At 45.6% G+C, this 19,599-nt stretch overlaps 1 protein-coding gene across 1 annotated transcript in view; it reads right to left on the minus strand.

The window, feature by feature from the left end:
• Nucleotides 1-3,245: 3,245 nt before the first annotated feature.
• Nucleotides 3,246-19,599, minus strand: part of LOC119454296 (uncharacterized) — a 42,060-nt gene continuing 25,706 nt past the window's right edge. Inside the window, exons 5-9 of the mRNA XM_049668015.1 lie at nucleotides 16,737-16,852; nucleotides 10,570-10,708; nucleotides 9,319-9,492; nucleotides 7,051-7,176; nucleotides 3,246-3,359 (exon numbers count right to left, since the gene is read on the minus strand). Coding sequence (XP_049523972.1) covers nucleotides 3,246-3,359; nucleotides 7,051-7,176; nucleotides 9,319-9,492; nucleotides 10,570-10,708; nucleotides 16,737-16,852 — 669 coding nt within the window. The remainder of the gene's footprint in view (nucleotides 3,360-7,050; nucleotides 7,177-9,318; nucleotides 9,493-10,569; nucleotides 10,709-16,736; nucleotides 16,853-19,599) is intronic.

The raw sequence follows: 19,599 nt of genomic DNA on the forward strand, positions 1-19,599 counted from the left end.
TGCGATCTGACTGCGATCTGACAGAAGTGGTGTGGAGACCCCGCGTACAAGAAAAAAATATATATACGAATCGTAGGACGAATGCCGCCAAAGTGACCTTGGTCAGTGTTTCGAGCACTTCGTGGTTTCCCGCAAAGATTACTAGAGACTAATCTGGGCCTCTAGTGCAGACCATACCCTCTATTAATAGCCTCAAGATCAGGCGTGAGCCTCCCACGAGGATTCCAAATCACGCGCCCGCAACTGAGAGCTGGATGCGTCAACCTCAAAGCTAGAGTGCGGCGTTGGCGCTTCGTAATAAGTGGCACCGAAAACACGTGTGCGTCGTGCTCTCTATTGATTGGCTGTTTTTCGCGCCGTAAAAATAATTTATGAAATCTAAGGTTCCCAGGGAACCCGTCTGGGCCAGGCAAGCACATATTGAAAAGAAAACAGAAAATACGCGGAGAATCGTCACCAAATTCTAGTTGCTGTTTTTGGTTTAGTGCACCACTACGCCTTTTTACAGTAACAATAATTTATAGTGAACGGCATCAACTTGCCCAGCAACAAGTCTTTGTGAAAACATCAGATTAATGACTTGTTTCAGGCTCTAAAATTGCTTCTGGGGTATGCAGCGAGCATAGCCTTCGAGATTATCTTTGTTGACTTCGAGGCGGGTGGTAGGAGGAGAATGTACTTTGGACAACAGCAATATTAGTGCTGTGCTTTGTGCCGCGCACAAACTGTGCAGAGCGTCCATGCGCGTATTTCGGAGGCCATAGCAGCGGAATACTGCAGAGCTGACGAGGACAACGTTGCGTGCGTAGCAAAGAAAACATTGTTTTTGACAAGATGGTCACGTTCGTTTCGGGAACCTCGCGCTCGGAGCTGTATAAATCATTTAAGTATGCTCAGTTCATTCTCCGGAAATAGATAATTCGCAACCCTCATAAGATAAGAGTCTTATTATAGCCCTTTGGTAAAAAAAAAATACTACATAAAATGCATATGACTACGGCAGTCAGGAATACGTAATAATAACTGACGACGGTATAGCGATGTGGGCTTGTACGGTCATATCGACAAAAGGAGGTTAATCGTTCAGGAACGGGCAGGAAAATGAAGCTGAAAATAGCTTTATTGGTGTGTCCTCGTGATTCTTCACTCTTAAGTGCCTTTGATTAATATTTGGTGCCAGTTCAGAAGACGGTTTAGTTGAGGTGAACTCTGATCTCTCCATTAAAGTACATATAGAACACTAAACTCCTTTTATGACACAAGAGCTCAACCAACTTGAATATAACTTTTAGCATTTGAGAGAAACCTTTGAATAATGATGACTGTATCAAACAAAATGTTGATTCAGAGCCTGGAGTAGAATATGAAAACTCCCAAACATGTTTGTTTCAAAAGAAATGACGCGGAGTTTATAAGTGCGTCCTCCTGCACTAAAAACAATGCCGTAGTTTTGTTAAATGCATCTGTCAGAGCTTCTGAAAGCTATATGAATTTACAGCTTACATAAAACTGTGACACGTATTGCGAAGGTATTGCAAAAGTCGTCGTCACAAATTTGGGATATACTTATGAGGAGTGTATAACATGTTCATTTTGTCCGTTTCAGATGTATTATTAGGTGTAGTTCACAAAATTGTGAAGTCGCTTTTCATTGCTTAGTTACAACTGTAAACGTGATACCTCAACTTTTGAAATTGTGAAATTGTAAAACTTTTAAATTTTATATTCATGGGTTAAATAAAAAGTCTGCTCCCTGCAATCACTAATTCGAACTGTATCATTTAAATGCAACAAACCTAATCCAGATCGGTTTTCTGCAGGTCTCCACTCCAATGCATTTATATAGGTGCTCTTGAGCGGAAGCTGCCTCCCAATACAGATAAAGAGAGAGTATATTTATTAAAATTAAGGGTGGAGCTAAGTTCCATTTCCTTATTCAGATACCCGTGAAACGCGTTAATTCTCTCTCCAGCAAATCCCTGAACCGAGAGAAATGCATTAGCACTACACGTCGCACTTCTTTGAGGTCCGGATACATGATTTAAACCATGTGCAACACAGTGCAAAGTGTTGTTAAGGAGCGTTGTTGTTCACTCGACACACGTCCTGCCTCTTGGACGAGCAACTGACAAGCAACTGACAGTGGTCCGGAGCAGACCATCATCAGTAGCACTATATATATAACGGGGAGGAGATCAGGACCGTCAGGATACACGGTACGCCGATATAGGGTACCATCCTTCAAGGTGAACATGGGCACAGAGGCGTCGTTAAGAAAGGATTCGAGGCGCTCGATTATTTCTCATAAGTTGGCATCCCGACGCTGTTCCTCGGCGGTGTTACGCAACTGGCTCGCGGAAAAGACTCAATCGAGGTATTCAGTGCGCGAAAAGTCACAGTAGGCCATAGGGAGGTGGGACAAATAATCCGCATCTTTGTGCTGGCTCCCTGTCCTGTATACGACCATGTATAGGTAGACTCTTGCAGGCGCAGTGCCCATCGAGCAAGTCTGCCTGTAGTGTCTTTCAAAGAGGCGAGCCAACATAGGGCATGGTGGTGGGAAACTACTGTGAACGGTCGGCCAAATAGAGAAGGGCGAAATTTTGCAACTGCCCATACTAGACCGAGGCACTCACGTTCAGTAATTGAGTAATTTTGCTCCGATGCGGACAGCGGCCTGCTGGCATAAGCGATGATGCAGTTTGCTCCACGCTGACATTGAGCCAAGACAGCGCCTATGTCGTAACCACTCGCGTCAGTGCGGACTTCGGTTTGGGCTGATGGGTCGATCAAAATGGCAGGCGTTGTGAGGAGTGTAGTTAGCTCTGAGAGAGCTGCGGCTTGTGCAGGACCGCAGGTGAAAGGGGTGTTTGGTTCACCGAGATGTGTGAGCGATTTCGCAATCACTGTAAAATTCTTGACAAACCGGCGAAAATAGGACCAGAGCCCTACAAAGCTGCGAACATATTTGTCAGACTTTGGCACAGGGAAGTCTTTCACGGCTTCAATTTTCTCTGGGTCAGGTTGTACGCTGGCAGCGTCCACAATATGGCCAAGGATTGTAATGTGGCGATGGCCAAAACGTCACTTCAATGAATTCAGCTAAGTACGGCATGGCGGAACACGTCAACAACCGCTGACACGCATGCGAGGTGTGTATCAAACGTATGCGAAAACACAATTACGTCGTCTAAATCACACAAGCATGTATGCTACTTGAACCCATTAAGCAGAGAGTCCATCATTCATTCGAATGTAGCTGAGGCATTACACAGACCGAAAGCCATGACCGTGAACTGGTAGAACCCATCAGGAGTTACAAAACCCGTTTTCTCTGGGTCCATGAGGTCCACAGCAATCTGCCAATATCCAGATCGAAGGTCGATAAAAGAGAAGTAAGCGGCACCATACAGACAATAAAAGACATCATCAATTCGCGGTAACGGGTAAGCATCTTTCTTCGTGATGATGTTCACGTGGTGATAGTCGACACAAAAGCACCAGGATCCATCCTTCCTTTTCACTAAAACAACAGGGGGCGCCCAGGGACTGTAGGATGGCTCGATAATGTTCTTCGTAAGCATCTTGTTGACTTTCTGCTGGATGACGCTTCGCTCAGACGCAGACGTTCGATAGGGGCGTCGGTGAATAGGGCTGGCATCGTTTTTATGCATGTGATGCGCGACAACGGACGTCTGGCCCAAAGGCCGATTAGCGACGTCGAAAATGTATCGATACGACTGGAGAATACGTCTGAGGGCGTCAGTTTGCTCAGGTGGAAGGTCAATGGCGGTCATGCTGGGAATTTCGCGGCTGCTACAAGTTGTCGGCGTCGGAGTGCTCTTCTGAGAACATGTAGTATCCCTTGCAAAAGCTTCTAACTGAAAGTCTTGCAGGGGGCAAAGGTGGGCTACGGAAAGCCCCGCTGGAAGTACTTGCTTGATGAAGCGGCTGCGTGTCGGTGAACGAGATGGACGGCGATGCGGCGGAGGCGACTGGTTGTAGCGGGTACCTTTCTCAGGGACATTGGGTGCAGATGATTCGGTGCGGCGCGGATAGCGAGCAATTTGTCCAGCTCGGCTACAGCGGAAACAGATAGGTTTATCATCTGCTGTTTCTCCATTCGGACGGGTTTCTGGAACGATGATGGGCGTACGGTCCGCGACGAGGCCTGTCCGCGGAGACTAGGGCGGCGTCAGGAGTGTGCATGGCACAGACAGAGGAGCAGGGGCTAAGGTTTGGAAATTCATGGCGAACAATGGCTTGTATCAAGGAAACAGCGGGCGTCGAGGTGTCGGATACCGTGGGTTTACAAGAAGCCGGATAGGCGGCCTCAAGTTCGCGGCGGACGATGCGCGTCACGTCGTCTGATATGGATGGTTGACAAGGAGTTGCCTCGCAGGACGACGTTGCAGCGGTATTAGGCAGACGCTCGACCTGAGATGCGCCGGCATTTCGCTTGCTCTAGACAACGGTACTCTTTAATCACACTGTCATCGGTGGTCACGTAGGTGAAGACAAGCATATTGAACGCGTCATCCGCAATACCCTTCAAAATGTGAGCGATCTTGGCAGATCTTGTACACGCAAGGCCAGTACGTCCTGTATGCACGACAAGTAAGGCTCAGTTGACGTCTGTGTACGTACCGCCGGTTGTTTCTTGGCGGCAAGCTGTCGACCAAACGGGTTGGTGAAAAAGTCGCGAAGCTGTTGCTTGAACGTGGCCCAGCTGGTGAGATCATCCTCGTGAGTCCGAAACCAGACGCGAGAGGTGCCGCCGAGGTAAAATATTACGTTTTATAGTTTTATAGCATTATAGTTGAATCCCAGCCATTCTGTTTGCTGACTCGCTCGTACATGCTGAGCCACTCATCCGCGTCAACGCTGTTCGTCCCTGGAAAGGTCCCGGGATTGCGGGGCTATGCGAGGGCGATAAACTGCATGGGTAGTGGTAGCAGGCGTAGCTAGCGGCGACGTGTCAATCACCTGGAGGCATGGCGGTATATTCAAGGTGGCGTGCGCTGCGAAGCTCCGTCGTCAGAAGTACCCAGCATCTCCACGACATAAATGTCACGTGAAAGCGCAGTAGCAAAACTATTTACAGGGTGTATTAACAGGGTACCGTGCACTGGCCAACATGGAAGCCAGCTAACATCAAGAAAGGCTCGTCGTCATCAGATCAGCAGTGGCCGCTTATCTATAGGTACGTCCCACTGAATGCAAGGGTCAGCATCATCACATTTAAGTAGCACGTAGCAATATATAAGAAGCTAACGAAGAAAGACACTACCAGGGTTACTTCTAGTAGATAAACATAAATACCCCAGAAAGTGGATGGGAAAAACGAGGCCGCGGTCGCTGAATTAGTACGAGCATTGCACACGTAATGCGAAGACGTGGGTTCGTATCCCACCAGCGGACAGTTGCTTCTTTCATGCACTTTCATTTTCATGTATTCATCGTTACTTTAATTTTATTAAGAACTACAAATAATTTACCCCATGCTGTCCTTCGTGTCACTTTGTTGGCTTCTTATGAGTTGACTAATAAAAATCGACCCCATCAGTTTCCTTTCTTTCCTTTCATAATATATATAATGGGCAGGCCATGTAATGAATAGGATGGATAACCCGTGGACCATTAGAGTTAAAGAATGGATACCAGGAGAAGGGAAGCGCAGTCGAGGACGCCAGAAATTAGGTGGGGTGATGAAGTTAGGAAATTTGCAGGCGCAAGTTGGAATCAGCTAGCGCAAGACAGGGGTAATGGGAGATCACAGGGAGAGGCCGTCGTCCTACAGTAGACATAAATATATGCTGATGATGATATAAAAGAGAAGACGGGAAATCGAGGGTTTCTATTTTTGTTAACCATGACCATATAAAGCCAACAGTCAAGCATAGGGGGGATTAGCTATGGTTTAAATTGAAATGTAGAAAATATTGATGAAACGTGAAATATATGTACCAGGTGAGCGGGCTTACCACACTTCACACACATACACATTTTTCAACTTTGACACTGCTAATGCTAACGAAAAAAAAAGAAAAATCACCAACCCTTCCTCTGTCGAGAAAAGGAGGGTAAGCGAAGCTTGTGTACGTATCTGATCTTCGTGGTGATTTTCTTTCTCTCTCTCTCTCTCTCTCTCTTTCTCTCTTTCTTTTTTGTCCCTGGTATGTGCCATTGAGCTTGGACTCTTTCTGTACTATCACCAGGATCGGCCCACTTTTCAGCGTGACACCACCACCACCGCCGACACTTGCGAGCCTATAAAGCTTCGCTAAAACTAGCGTAGCGCAAACGAGATGAGAGCGCTAGTGCTGATCTGCATTCTTCAGACATCTGTGTGAGCACGTGCCTGCATTCATCGGCTATTTCTTGTCCGTCGAAATATTCGCGCTACACTATCATTCCAACATGACTCGACAAGCCCGCTGCAAATATAGCCGATTTCATTTAGGACCTCCAAAATTTAACAAAAAAATTTTCCGTAAATTGGTACGTAAAAAACATGAAGCACCCTGTTTACAGAACCATAACTCTGCGCCATAAACTGGCATAACAATTATGTGAACTACAAATGTCAGCGTATCTGAAACGGACAAATGTGCTGTAAGCACAGTAAACCCTTTTACGCCCTCAAGAGTCCCTAAGGGTACAAATTGGTCTATAATTCACACCCATACACCCGTAAGGGTGTTAGGGTGGGAGTTGACCGAAAGCACCCTTACTGGTGCAAATAGCTTTAAAGTGTAATGTTACAGGCTTTGTTTTGGTAAGGAGTGATGGCCAAAATTTAAAAAAAGCTACTTCCAATAGTCAGTAGATAACGCTATAATGCAACACACTTCAGAGGATTAGGTACAGTGATTGACGAGCAAAAATATTTTTCTGTTTCCATGTATTTAGATAAAGTTTCCTAAAGTAAAGTATCCTCCTAATGACGCGGGTCCGCAGAAATTTCAGTTCCTGCTGATTTGCTCGAATGTATATATCTCTAATTTGTCTATATTATAGTGAAAATAGTCGTCGTCCGGTGGGTCGCACCTTCTTGCAAAGTCCTGCTCCGTCGTCGTAAGAGAACATTTTGGGCTCGGTGACATGGCGAATTTGCGCCGCGTCCACCACAGATTCGTAAACCGTTGTCGATCTGAATTTGGGATTCTTGCATATCTGTCACGTGAGGAGTGAAAATAAAAAAGAAAATATCGCTGAAACGCAGTGTCTGAAGTTACGAACATGCACACAAAAGCACCATGGAGACCATGACACCTGAGAATTATGTTTGTAAAGTTTTTTTATACATAACAACCTATTCGGATACCTTTAGAATATTTAGTCGTTCTTTTTCTACCTCACTTCAAAAACAAACAAACAAACAATTAGTGAGAACGTCTTAAAATATTATATGGCAGAATTTCTGTCACCGCGCAGTCATGGTGTCGAGACGACGGAATTATTCCGACCTCCAGGCTGGGCTTAGGCTGTATCGGCTCAGTAACCTGCCATGCTAGCTAGCCCAGCGGCTATCACGTTGCACTGTTGAGTTCGAGGTCGCAGGTTCCACCGCCGTGGCAGCGCGCGCATTTAGATTTAAATTTGGCGTGTCTCGTAACGTAAACGTGTTAGGGCACGTAAAACCCAAGAATATATTTTTTATCCGCGGAGTTTGGGCTGTTTCGGGTATGGGCCGTATCCTCCGCGCAACTTTCCTAAATTTCTCTACATCCCCTTCCGTCACAAATTGTAATAGACTGTCAATAAATGCGTCAAATATACTGTTTCATTTCAAGCCACTGTGGACTACAACGTAAGAAACGTCAAAGCGGATAAATGATCATGTGCGCATTTTTTTTTATAGTGCGTTCTCGTAACTGCAGATTAATGTACACTTAGTGTATACTGAGCTACATCGCGTTTCTTCGCAAGACCGAATCACCGGACCAGGCTACACACGTAAGTTGAAGACACACTTAAGAGAAATACTGAATAAATTTAAATTCATAATTTATTCCTGAATGAATTGAACCTTCGTCGGTTTTGCGTTAATCTATTATTAGCAGAAAAAAAATGACGGTAAAATGTTCAATTTTGAATTTCGCTGCGAAACCCCATGGCCAGTACATAACTGTGAAAAGAGCGTGTGTTGACATAATGTGTTTTTTTTCCTGTTTTTTTTTTCGAATCCCGGCCACGGCGGCCGCATTTCGATGGGGGCGAAATGCGAAAACACCCGTGGACTTAGATTTAGGTGCGCGTTAAAGAACCTCAGGTGGTCCAAATTTCCGGAGTCACCCACTACGGCGTGCCTCATAATCAGATCATGGTTTTGGCACGTAAAACCCCATAATTTAACTTAATTTGAGTGGTTTTTTTTCGTTATTGTGGATGGGTATGATTTACTAACACAGATGAAATCAGTTTTTTTACGCGCAAGCGTAAGTGGCCTGCTAGTGAAGTCGGTGAAGGGAAGTTTGAAGCCGGAGAAGGAAGGCGCCTCGAGCTGGAGAAGATAATCGCGCGCCGGGGAAAGTACGAAGTTGCGCGCTGATTGGCGCAGCAAAGCAACGCCACTTAGAGGAACATCTAAGGGCTGTTGAGTGAAGCGGCGACGGAGAAAAGAGGTGAAGCGTAGCGGAGGAGGAGGGTAGGTGGAGGTGCGCTGGGCCGACCTTCTCTGGCAGTTGCTACTGGTTCTGTGGTAGTATATATATATATATATATATATATATATATTTGCAGGCGCAAGTCGGAATGCGCAAGACAGGGGTGATTAGAGATCGCAGGGAGAGGCCTTCGTCCTGCAGTGGACATAAATATAGGATGATGATGATAATATATGGACGTACCGGGTTCGTCTCCTGATAACATCGTCCCCGCGCACCATATACTGTATGTGCGAGTGAACGCGTGCGACGGTCAGCCGACGTTAGCGGCTAAATTGCGCGCGCGCAAGGGAGGAAAGTAGGGAGGAAACTCGCCGTCTTTTCACCGCGGAGGGCGTTCTATTCCGGCATGGTCCTGTGTATGGCGCACCGCGCGAGCTCTCTAATTTAAAGCGAGCTGTAATGTCGACAGTCTAAGCGTCTAGGCTTAGCGAGGGTCGATAACTTCATGTGCGCTATAGCACCCATACGCTTGCACGTCACCCGCGTTCACGCATAGTGAAAGGTCAGTGTAACGTTTTTTTAATGCCCCTTTATTTACTTATCAGGCCGTGAAAATCGGTTGCGCGTTAGAATCGCGTAATTGCGGTAACTGTATGCTGCTGTGGGTAGGCCAGTGTCGATTATGATTATGCTTGATCCGGCTCACCTCGGCGTAGCTGGCGAACGAATCAATGGTGTTGTTGGTAATGCACGGCGTGAAGAAACCGTACTGAGTCGGCAACTTGGGCACCGCCAAACGACCCTTCATGGTCACTGACAGCGCATACTTCAGCGTCAACGTTGACGCCGACAGCCGGGCGAAACTCTCGAACGCCGTTGTCTGTGCGGAACAAACAAGGTGGCGTACGAGAGGAGAACAGAATGATTACCAATGCTTAAAAAGCTTTTTCATCAAACTTATGATGAAAACTGTTACAGCATATCAGGTTGTTCTGAAGCACACCTATTTAATTTTTCTGCTCTTTTTAGTACAGATACTCCACTTTAAATACACTCTTTAATAAGCGGACTATTATATAAAAACCGTGAACCCACTAAGACACGTGGAGTGCATAGCAGCGTTATTCTTAAGAGAACGGTTCTTTTAAAGCAATGCTTTCTAAATAAAAGAAAAAAAAAACTTACTAAGAGCAAGAACACCACCATTCAAAGATGAACGCCATTTATTTTGACAGCATTATTGACGCCTGGCTGATTTGTTGATCTCACGTTTTACAGTTTGAAATGTTTCAGCTATTGAACGCTTGCGCTGATTGGGCACTGGCCGTATGCGGTAGCCAGGCTTTGAGAATGTTTTCAGAGGAGGAATAGGTTTCACTGATGGCTCATTATACTTTCGTTCATAAGACTTCAGGGAGTTTCCTTTTTCTCTTTTTTTACATTGTTTTCATACTCATATTAGCATTTTTTCTGTAAAAACATTTGCAATTGACAGGCAGTGCTCGTCCTTTGTTCTTCCACAGTCATACTCGCCCGTTCTAGCACTTCTAACAAAGAATAACTTCCAACTTGCCCACTTCCCTATCCGTGCACTTTTTATGCGATAATAAAGCTTCGCTCAGCAGGTGACGTGTTTCTGCGACGATTGAATCAAATTAATAACCGAGTAGTGGAGTGATATTTGCGACTCTTCATATGTTTGCGTTAAATGAAGGTTCGGTGCCTCTAAACCCTAGAAACAAGACTGGAAAGCCTTTGAGCGCCCTAAATGACTAAACATAACAGCCTTTCTGCAGCCAGTTTCTTTTGCTCGTTATTCCCTCAACACAATAATTTACACTTGTTCTGCCATCAGTCAGTCTCCAGACTAATTTACTGTCCATCGGGAAGCTTTAGCTTGTTATAACTATCCTGGTGTCTATCCACTTCTTAAATGTGCAATGCGGTCTTGACTCACCATATCGTGCTGGTAGCTGTTTTCGGCACCCGGAGGTTTCTGCAGCAGCGTTGGTGGCACGACGAGACAATTGGGCAAGGAGTTGTCTCCTCGCGGGTAGTGACCCAGACCGATGAACACATCTGGCTGAAACCATTTCCTGCGCACGGTTGCAGAGAGACCAGCTTTATTGAAACCATTCCAGGCTATGGTCGCGATTTCGCGACATACCTGATATTTGATCTCAATCTGAATGGGACCCTTAAATACCAACTGCAACGAAATTTTGGTCCACCTAGAAAGCGTATACATGTATTGTAGCGAAAGCTACATTGGCCGTATTCTCGCCATTTCGCTGTGGCCGGTGGCCGCACCGCGTGCTGAGCCGTTGTCTAGCAACCGCCGCAGCTGGCAGCGCCGCTCACCGCGCCATCTGGCATGACGTCAGAGGAGGAGCTGGTGAAACCGCGAGCTTAGACGTTGCCTAGCAACCGCCGCAGCTGGCAGCGCCGCTCGCCGCACCACCTGGCATGACGTCAGAGGAGGAGCCGACGTTGCATCGTATATATAGAAGGGGCGGCTCGGTGGGATTCGTCGGCAGATATGGAAAGTGAGTCGGAGAGACTGAAAGAAGCCAGGCTTCGTCGTCGGAACGAAACCAAGAGGAGGCAGCGAGCCGAAGAGATAGAGGAAGAACGAGCCGTACGCCTCGAGAAGCGTCGTAAGTACGAAGCGGCCAGGCGAGTGCATTCATAAGAGGATAGCACCCGAAACGTGTTCAAGTCACTGGACGACAACCCCTTATCCTCCCGCCTCACCGACCATCGGGCCATCTCTGTGGCAATTGAGAAACAACAAGATGAAGACTTTCAAAATAAATGCGTTACACTTTAAAAATGTATCGTCTTTAATGTAACCATAACTTAACGAGAGGTAACAACCAAACCTAAACACTCAGACGTAGAAAGCTAAACGATAAAGATGTAACTGTAGAGAGAACCAAGCTAAACAATAAGATTAACCGTACCTCTCGCTACTCACACCCAGGCATAACTGAGTTAAGCCACAGCCATTTTTTTATTCAAATAGTTTAGACATCGATCAGCCTCCATGAAAAAGTTTAGGTACAAAATATAGGAATGGATGCGTCACAAAGAGATCCGAAAAATGGATGTTTTCGATAGCAAAACTGAAAAAAAGCGCCGCGATTAACGCAAACCGGAAGCGCAGCATGAATAAATAGTCACAGGCCTGCGCGGCACACGCAGCAGTCACAGCGTAAACTAGTGGAGCGGCTCAAGAGTATCTCCAATTTCGGCACCACGCACAACAGGGTCTTCGCGGTATTCTCTTCACCTCGTTTTGACGAGAACGATCTGAACTATCCGCCCGGCGTCGACGGCGAGCTGCGGCTTGTAATGCTCTCTGCACAGCAGTCTGTTGAGCCAGATGATGCCTGGTTGAAGCCGCGCACGTAGTTCTACGATTCGCTTCTTCAGCAGCGGCTCGTACCTTGGCGTTCTCCGAAAGCAAGTGCGTATTTCGCGACCGCGCGCATGGGGAACCGCGGATCGCGGCTCAATCTAGCGCGCGCAGGGAGAGAAGCGGGAAGGCAGCGCAGGAGGGAGGGGGTGGGGGCGGCGTTCTACTCCGACATGCTTTTCTATTCCGACATACCTTTCTCCTTATGTAACCCCATCATGCTTACGTTCAATAAACTCAAACTGCGTACTTTGCGTGGCTGCGCGCGGCCGCACGCGCCTTATCTTCAAAGCGATCTGCAGGTAGCTCATACCTTTGTGCGTGCGTTGTTCTCGTCGCTCGGTCTGCACTGAAGTGATAGACAGCAGGTCACTTCGCTCGCATGCTGCTGCCGCGCTCACGCCAGCGTTTTGACAGCGAGTGGCCGCGGTCATCGAGTGTTATGTGTTCATGTTTTCCTGTGCGCGCTGGCACCATGCTTGTTAATTTAGTTAGTAAGCGAATCTTCCCATGTTTATACGGCTGATAAAACTACTATCCTTACTTCGTATAGCTTTCTACTGATTTGCTATCGCAAATGGTGGCTTCACCTTTAGAGCGAAACTGCGGCTTTTTTTAAAGGCTGCTAGAATAAAATTACGCAATTACGAGCCCCTGAGGCTCTGCCAGGATTGCTTCAGTTTTACATACTGCTAACTTGTAATCACTTTAGCTAAAGTGAATTTTTCTTACAGTTGGCTTTAGAAGCCGCGAGAAAGCCTCATTCTCAATCAAATCAATCAAATAAAATTAAAGCAAATCAAATTTTATTTTGACACACAATCGATGTTGAGTATCGTGGACAAACAGCCAGCAAGTCTTGACGTGGTCCACTGCCCCGTTTTAAAGGCAGGAACAAAACACCAAAGAATGAACTATGAGGAAGTAAAACACATAAAGTAAACCATATAATATACATATTGAGTAATTTTCAGAAGTACAGCTAGTACTTAGAAAATACAAAAAAAACTGACGAACAGTCACAAAAAATGCAACACTATACTGTATACACAAGCTTTATACAATCGCTTTATGGGACACAATATATAAAATAGTTTATACAGCTTCATATACAGATGGTCTTGATACGCAGAGTACAAAGGCAAAACAAAGACTTTTTATGCAAGAAATAGACCGCATCAAAGAAAAAACGTTCGCATACACACTTGTATTTAGATACATGTTTATTCTAGCATAAAAAAATAAAGCATTACGTTATGTTTGCCTTGTTTAAATGGTAAGGTCGTCGAAAACGTAGCTTGTTCGCAAACAATTTCGCAAACGTAATTTGTTGTAGACCTCGGTAATTCCCATATTTCCGAGCTCCTTGTATTGACCGTTTTATGCTTTGGTACCAAGTTTGAGATACTGTTTAGGGTGTCGTCATGTGTAGCCGTACAAGAAAAACATGCATGCCACCGTGTCGTTATCTCCAATTCCGAAGACTGATTTGGCAGGAGATTTTTGTTAAGGGGAACGCTCCCAACTTTACATCCTAATTACTTCGCACTTCTCGCGGACATCAACAGCAACACAGGTTAAGAAAAGTCACAGGCCTGCGCGGCCCACACCGCACAGTCACTACGTTAAGCTGGAGGAGCGGCTCCATAGGAGACCACTGGAAACCGCTTGACGAAGGTAGCTCGATCCAAGTACCGAATACATGGAAAATACTGTATTATCTTTTACACATTTATTGAAACACACACGCCACGCATGTCACATCTTCGCGGCAATTAAAGCTGCCGTGCCACATTTTCGACAGCACGCACAGAGTGTTCGCGGCGAAATCTCTTTGCGTCGTTTTCAGGAGAACGAGCGGATCTGTCCGCCCGGTGTCGACGGCGAACTGCAGCTTGTGCAGCTCTCTGCACAGTGCGTTGCACTCGGCGTTGTGTGGTCGCAGCCGCGCGCGCAGCTCTACGATTTGTTTCTTCAGGAGAGGTTTGTACCTTGCGAGGAGAAGGATCCATTACGTGCATCGAAGAGTAAACACAGGTATCGAGGCTACGTGACGCACATGTCACATCCCTTCACACGTGGCACGATACGATGCAACTGCTACTTGTCGTGAAACATGGTGGAATACAACGCAAGTGCAATGCAAAGTTTGCGCGTATTGACGCCACGCGGCGCGCATCTCACATCGTGTGACAAGTGGCACGATAGGAGGTAACTGCTACATGGCGTACCACCTGGCCCAATAATATGCAACTGTAATGCAAAGTGTGCTCTTACAGACACTAGGCGCGCATCTCACATCGCGTTAGTATTCGCGCGCTTGGACGCCTGCTTAGGGCATGTTTCTGTAGCAGCTAGCAACCGTAGCGTGGCGCAGTGTTAGAGTAGCTGACTACCGCTCAGGGGGCCCGGGTTGGATTCCGGCGGGAACTGGGTACTTCTTCGCAATTCTGGCGATAGCTGCGACGGACACCGGTGGCGGCGGTGTACAACGTCGCCAACCAAACGGACATTCAATTGAGCTCATAACAGCTTATGCAGTAAACAATAGGTTAGCTTGGCTTGGGTTAGGCTGGGTTATGTTTGGTTACGGTTGGTTATCAAGCAACGAAGATGTTCAGTTTGGGGAAACTAGTACGTTTGCGCAGAGGATGAACATGGAGAAGTGTTCTCATGATTGCATACAAACAACCGCAACTCACAACGTTAACTGATTCCAACAAATTTACGCGGCTACATTTATTCAGGGGCAGAAATCTAAGCCTGCCTTCTCTGCAATAGTGACTGTTTTTACAGGCTGCATTTGATTTGAGGCAGTTATTCCGCCGAATACTAGTTTGTACTGTGCAGAAGCGTATGAATATCAAGGCATTTGCTAGACGCCAATTTCAATGTTTCGTAATGAGCCCGCTATTTCTGCCAAGACGCAGAAAATTTGTTGAAACAAAGTTTCAATGTTCAAACATTAGTTAACGTAATTTTTAAACGCAATTACAATGTTTTTTGCAGCCTAGTCAACAATCAAGCTTTGAGATTGCTTAACGTTCCTAGGAATTGTAACAAAGGTTGTGCAGAAATTTCCTAAACACAGAAATGTGACAACAGAGGCTGACATTTTCGCTTTTGGATTCTCTTTTTTTTTTTTTGCAATTGCCGGCCTTTACAAGCCCCTCTCGAATTTAGTTGCATTTCTTCCCTCGTGGTCTGGCCTGTAAAGCTGTCCTGTTGATTTTATTGCAGTAGTTTTGGCGAAACTGCTTGTTCTTATCCAATCCAATTCTGTAAATAACGCAATGGTTCAGTTTGCGAGATGTTGACATTTATCCTGCGTTTAGCGTTTTATATGCACTATATGTCCCCCGGATAGCGGCATTACTGAGGTCAGAACAGTGGGAAAACGTGTGACTGCAAAGATTGAACTGAACTAAACGAACTTGTGCGCAAAATGCTGTGCAGGCGGCGCTTGACGTGTATCAAATCATGCTGCTCAAGTGCTTATGTGCTGATCACCCGCGCATCTTCGTAGCACTGCCGTGAGCCAATTCGTTTCCGCTATTTCATCTACACATTACTTTTATTTTTGCTGTCTTTCGCTTGTTGATTATTTTCCTCTTCAAAGAAAAAGTCACCGAAGGGCGGAAGGTCGCGTTACGGGTTCTCCATGGCAAACTTCTTATATTTGTTCGGTTTCTTTGAATATGCTCTGGCTTTCCTAGCTAACGTGTCAAGCAGAAAAAATGTCTCTATATTCGCACGCTTTTGCACTGAACAAACTAAGATTTGGCGGCCTAACTTCCTCACATCTAAAGCAGCCTGTAAAGCAGTCACTATAGTGGAAATGAAGGTTTCCATTTTGGCACCTGAATAAGGGTAGCCGCGTCGAGCTGTCTAAAAAACACAGACACCTTCTACAGATTAAAAAAATAGTGAAAATAAAAACATTTTGGCTCCCCTATATGTCTGCCAAGTCGCGGCTTGAAACCTGCCATTTTTACTGAAAAGTCGCTAAGTGATGGTAATGATGATAATAACTTCTAAGAATTGTGTCCTTATAGTGTTTTAATCTTCCCCAGACGTCTTTCATATTTTAAAAAATACATGGGCTTTACTTACCACCTGCAGCGTGCCGAGTCAACGGATGGATGTTGAAAAGTTCAGCCTTTCCTCATTTTGCCAAACAGTATCACATTTCAAGATGGCGCTTTGCCCATAAAACCAGCTTAGATGCCCCTACTTGGCTCACTGATTAGCTTTTCGGTATATATTCGCTTTGGCAAAAAATGCGGGGAGGGACTTTCGTTTGGCCAATTTACCTTCGAAAATTTCAGCAGGCCATTAGTAAGAATTTCCTTAAAAGCTGCTAAGAGTCCAAAAATATAGTGTTGTCGCTCTGATGACTAAAAACTCGTAAAATTTAATAACTTTTTCGATAAGTAACCAACAATGGCCTACTTTTCAGGCATTTGTAGCACACTTAGCGCGGCGCGTCGGACAGAGCGAACGGTCATGGCGGCGTGTAATATGGGACACGCATGCGCACAGCGGTGGTATGGACATGCGGTGCAAGAGAACAGCACGTTCGACGATTACATGACGTGGTGGGAAGGAGAACGCGTTGCAGTGTCTTATTTGCTCTGCGGCGGTGAATTTAATTGTGTTGACAGCGGGGCATTAGCGGGCACGTATTGAATTCTAAGCGAACCTACCTGAAATTGCTGATGTAGAACTTAGCCCAGGCGCTGTTTGGAACATTTGCTGCGAAAAATGTGAAGACCTTGATGCCCTGGTCCATGATATCCTTGGAGTAGCGGTTCCGCAGGATCTGCGATGAGATTGGATGGCTCATTTACTTGTTGCCACGATATATTCTTTGAAGCGCGTCTCTTGTTCCCCAGATGTCTTCCTACGTAAAGGTCAACTCCTTCAAACGTATTTTTCAATGAACAGCAAGCATGTATATATGTTTATACACGAGGACCATGGGTGTGTGTGCGCATTACAAAAACAAGAAAATAAAGGTTAGCGGCAAAAATAAAAAAGTGCACATTAGAGTTCTTAAGAGTTCAATTTACGTAAATGGTTAACGAAAAGCGTTGGAACGTGAGCGTTCTACGTACATTTGTATAGATGTATTTATGTGCAGGGAAACGTATATACGTATACCAGGAATATCTGATGTGCTTATTGTGCCATACAAAGCTAGAGCTTCACTGCACATTAATGCGTGAGCATTAGCAGTGTCAAAGTGGAAGAAAGAGTGTGTGTGAAGTGTGGGAAGTGGGTCGCATGTTAAAGGTGTTATATATATTCAAGATCAGGGCTTAAATTCGCAAACGCTTTTTATGCTGAAATTGTTCGACAGAAAGAATTTCAGCCAATCCGGATGCAAGACATATTATCTAAGGCGGCCGGCCAATAGGAAAGAGCACTTACGAAATAAACGCTTTCTGAATCTGGCCCATAGTGTTTAATATATTTAAAGAAGTGGAGGCGTACGTTAAAAGCGAAAACAAACATTTAAGTTCGACGTTTCGGCCAGTGTCGAAACGTCACGGCACGGTGGCTGCGTCATGACGTCACAATGCACTGCCTAGTCCATACGTTACGGGGATCGCTGTGCCGCCACGCGTGAGGACAGCCAGAACATGCCTGCACGGTATTGTATTTTAAACTGATGGCTGTCTGTGGTTCTTTTAAGTGCGGAGCACTTTAGGGAGCCCGGGACGTCGTCCCTCATCGGTGGGTGTTACGCACAACACAAGGTCTACGTAAGACATAAAATTTCTCTAAAATTCCCCTAAAAATGGGTAAAATTAAACCCAATAAGCATAAAGTAATAAAAAATATGGAAAACATCATAAATTAACGCATTCATTAAACCAAGGTAATGAAAACTTGATTGAAAACGCCAAGCTGATACCGAAACTAGTCAAGAGAGGGCGCCACAGCCTCACAAGTGGAAAGATTTCGCTAGGGCGAGCTGAAAGAGAGCCGTTCCTAGTGTTCACGGTGTAAGAATAAGCAAGAAAGGTGCTGGAACTCTCCCCACAACGCGCGCGAAAGGACCACCCGCTGGCGTCCAGATTATGTTCGGCTCGGTTACAGCTCGGTCGGCGCCGTCGTAGAGGGACGCTACGGAATGCGGTCCCAGCTCGGCGGCAAGGCGCGTGCTGCCGCTGCTTCGTTTTCCTGCTTGCATGTGCGGCCGCGCTGTTTTGAAGGCACGCTTTTTGTTAGCGTGCGTTTCATGAGCTTGTGCTTGGGTATTGTTACCCCGGGCCCTCGACAAAGGTGGCAGCGGCCTTCTGAGGGGCGTTTGAAATGGGTAAAAAATGCTTCGTTCCGAACTGTAATTCTGGATACCCGACTTGTGCGGAGCGTGTGCCTTTATTCAAAGCGCCGTCCGACAGCGGTCGTCTAGAGCAGGAGTGCCATGCAAATCTGAGGGCAGACCGAACACTAATGCCTGCTGACCATGTCTGCGCCAAGCATTTTTCAGAGGATACGATATCGACGGCATATTAAGCGGAGCTCGATAAAAGGGTGCTACTTGACGCGCCAAAGAGCCGTGTTTTGTCTGCAAATGCAGTTCCCACCTCATTTCCGAACTGTCCCAAGAAGCTCACACGGTCAAATAAACCTCGAAAGCCGCTGCGGAAGAGAGAACCTCCTGTGTGACATAGTAGTTTGTGAAACTTTTGCTGCATGTACAAGATATATACTGGGTGTGTTAACTATCATGCACCAAGATTTAAAAATATGCAAATGTCACGTAGCTGGATAGAACCAAGGTAATGTTGTCTGCCGTCCCTTGTAGATAGTCAGATTATTTTTTTTGCATTTCGCCTAATTACATAATTATTTTCATAATTAGTTAATCAACTTTTCTAATGCTATAATTGGATAAAAAGTGTGAACGAAAGAATTGTACAGCAAGATTGAAAACTCCCGATACAGCTTTCTGTTGCTAAATACCTAATACCTAAAAGTGTTTTCCGAGCGTGAAAGAAACCCGCAAATACACGCTAAATTGCCGCGCGACTGGCCGCTCGAGGCACGTTGCGTGTATTCGTGGGCTTCTTTCACGCTCGGAAAAACACTTCTACGTAGCGCGTATTCAGCAATAGAAAGCTATATCGGGAGTCTTTCATGTTGGTCTACAATTTTCTATTGACACTTTTAATTGATTTATAATATTTAAAAGGTTGATTAATTATTAAGACTAATAATGTAATTATGCGGAATGTAAAATCTGAGTATCTCGATGGGACGGCAACAACATTACTACGGTTCTGTCCAGCTACGTGACATTTGCATATCTTAAAATCTTTGTGCACCCTGTATAATACTCCTGTTTTCTGTGCAGTTGTGTGCCTGATTTTCAAATTTGTTGCATCCTGGCTACTGAACTTTTTTTTTTCACAATGCGCGTGTGGTGTATATTACGCGCTTGCATGTTTTTATTCAACTTCTTTCTTCTTTCTGGGATTTTACGTGCCAAAACCAGTTCTGATTATGAGGCACGCCGTAGTGGAGGGCTCCGGATTAGTTTTGACCAGCTGGGGTTCT

The sequence above is a fragment of the Dermacentor silvarum genome, chromosome 5 (genome assembly GCF_013339745.2).
Source record: "Dermacentor silvarum isolate Dsil-2018 chromosome 5, BIME_Dsil_1.4, whole genome shotgun sequence".
Classification (NCBI taxonomy): domain Eukaryota; kingdom Metazoa; phylum Arthropoda; class Arachnida; order Ixodida; family Ixodidae; genus Dermacentor; species Dermacentor silvarum.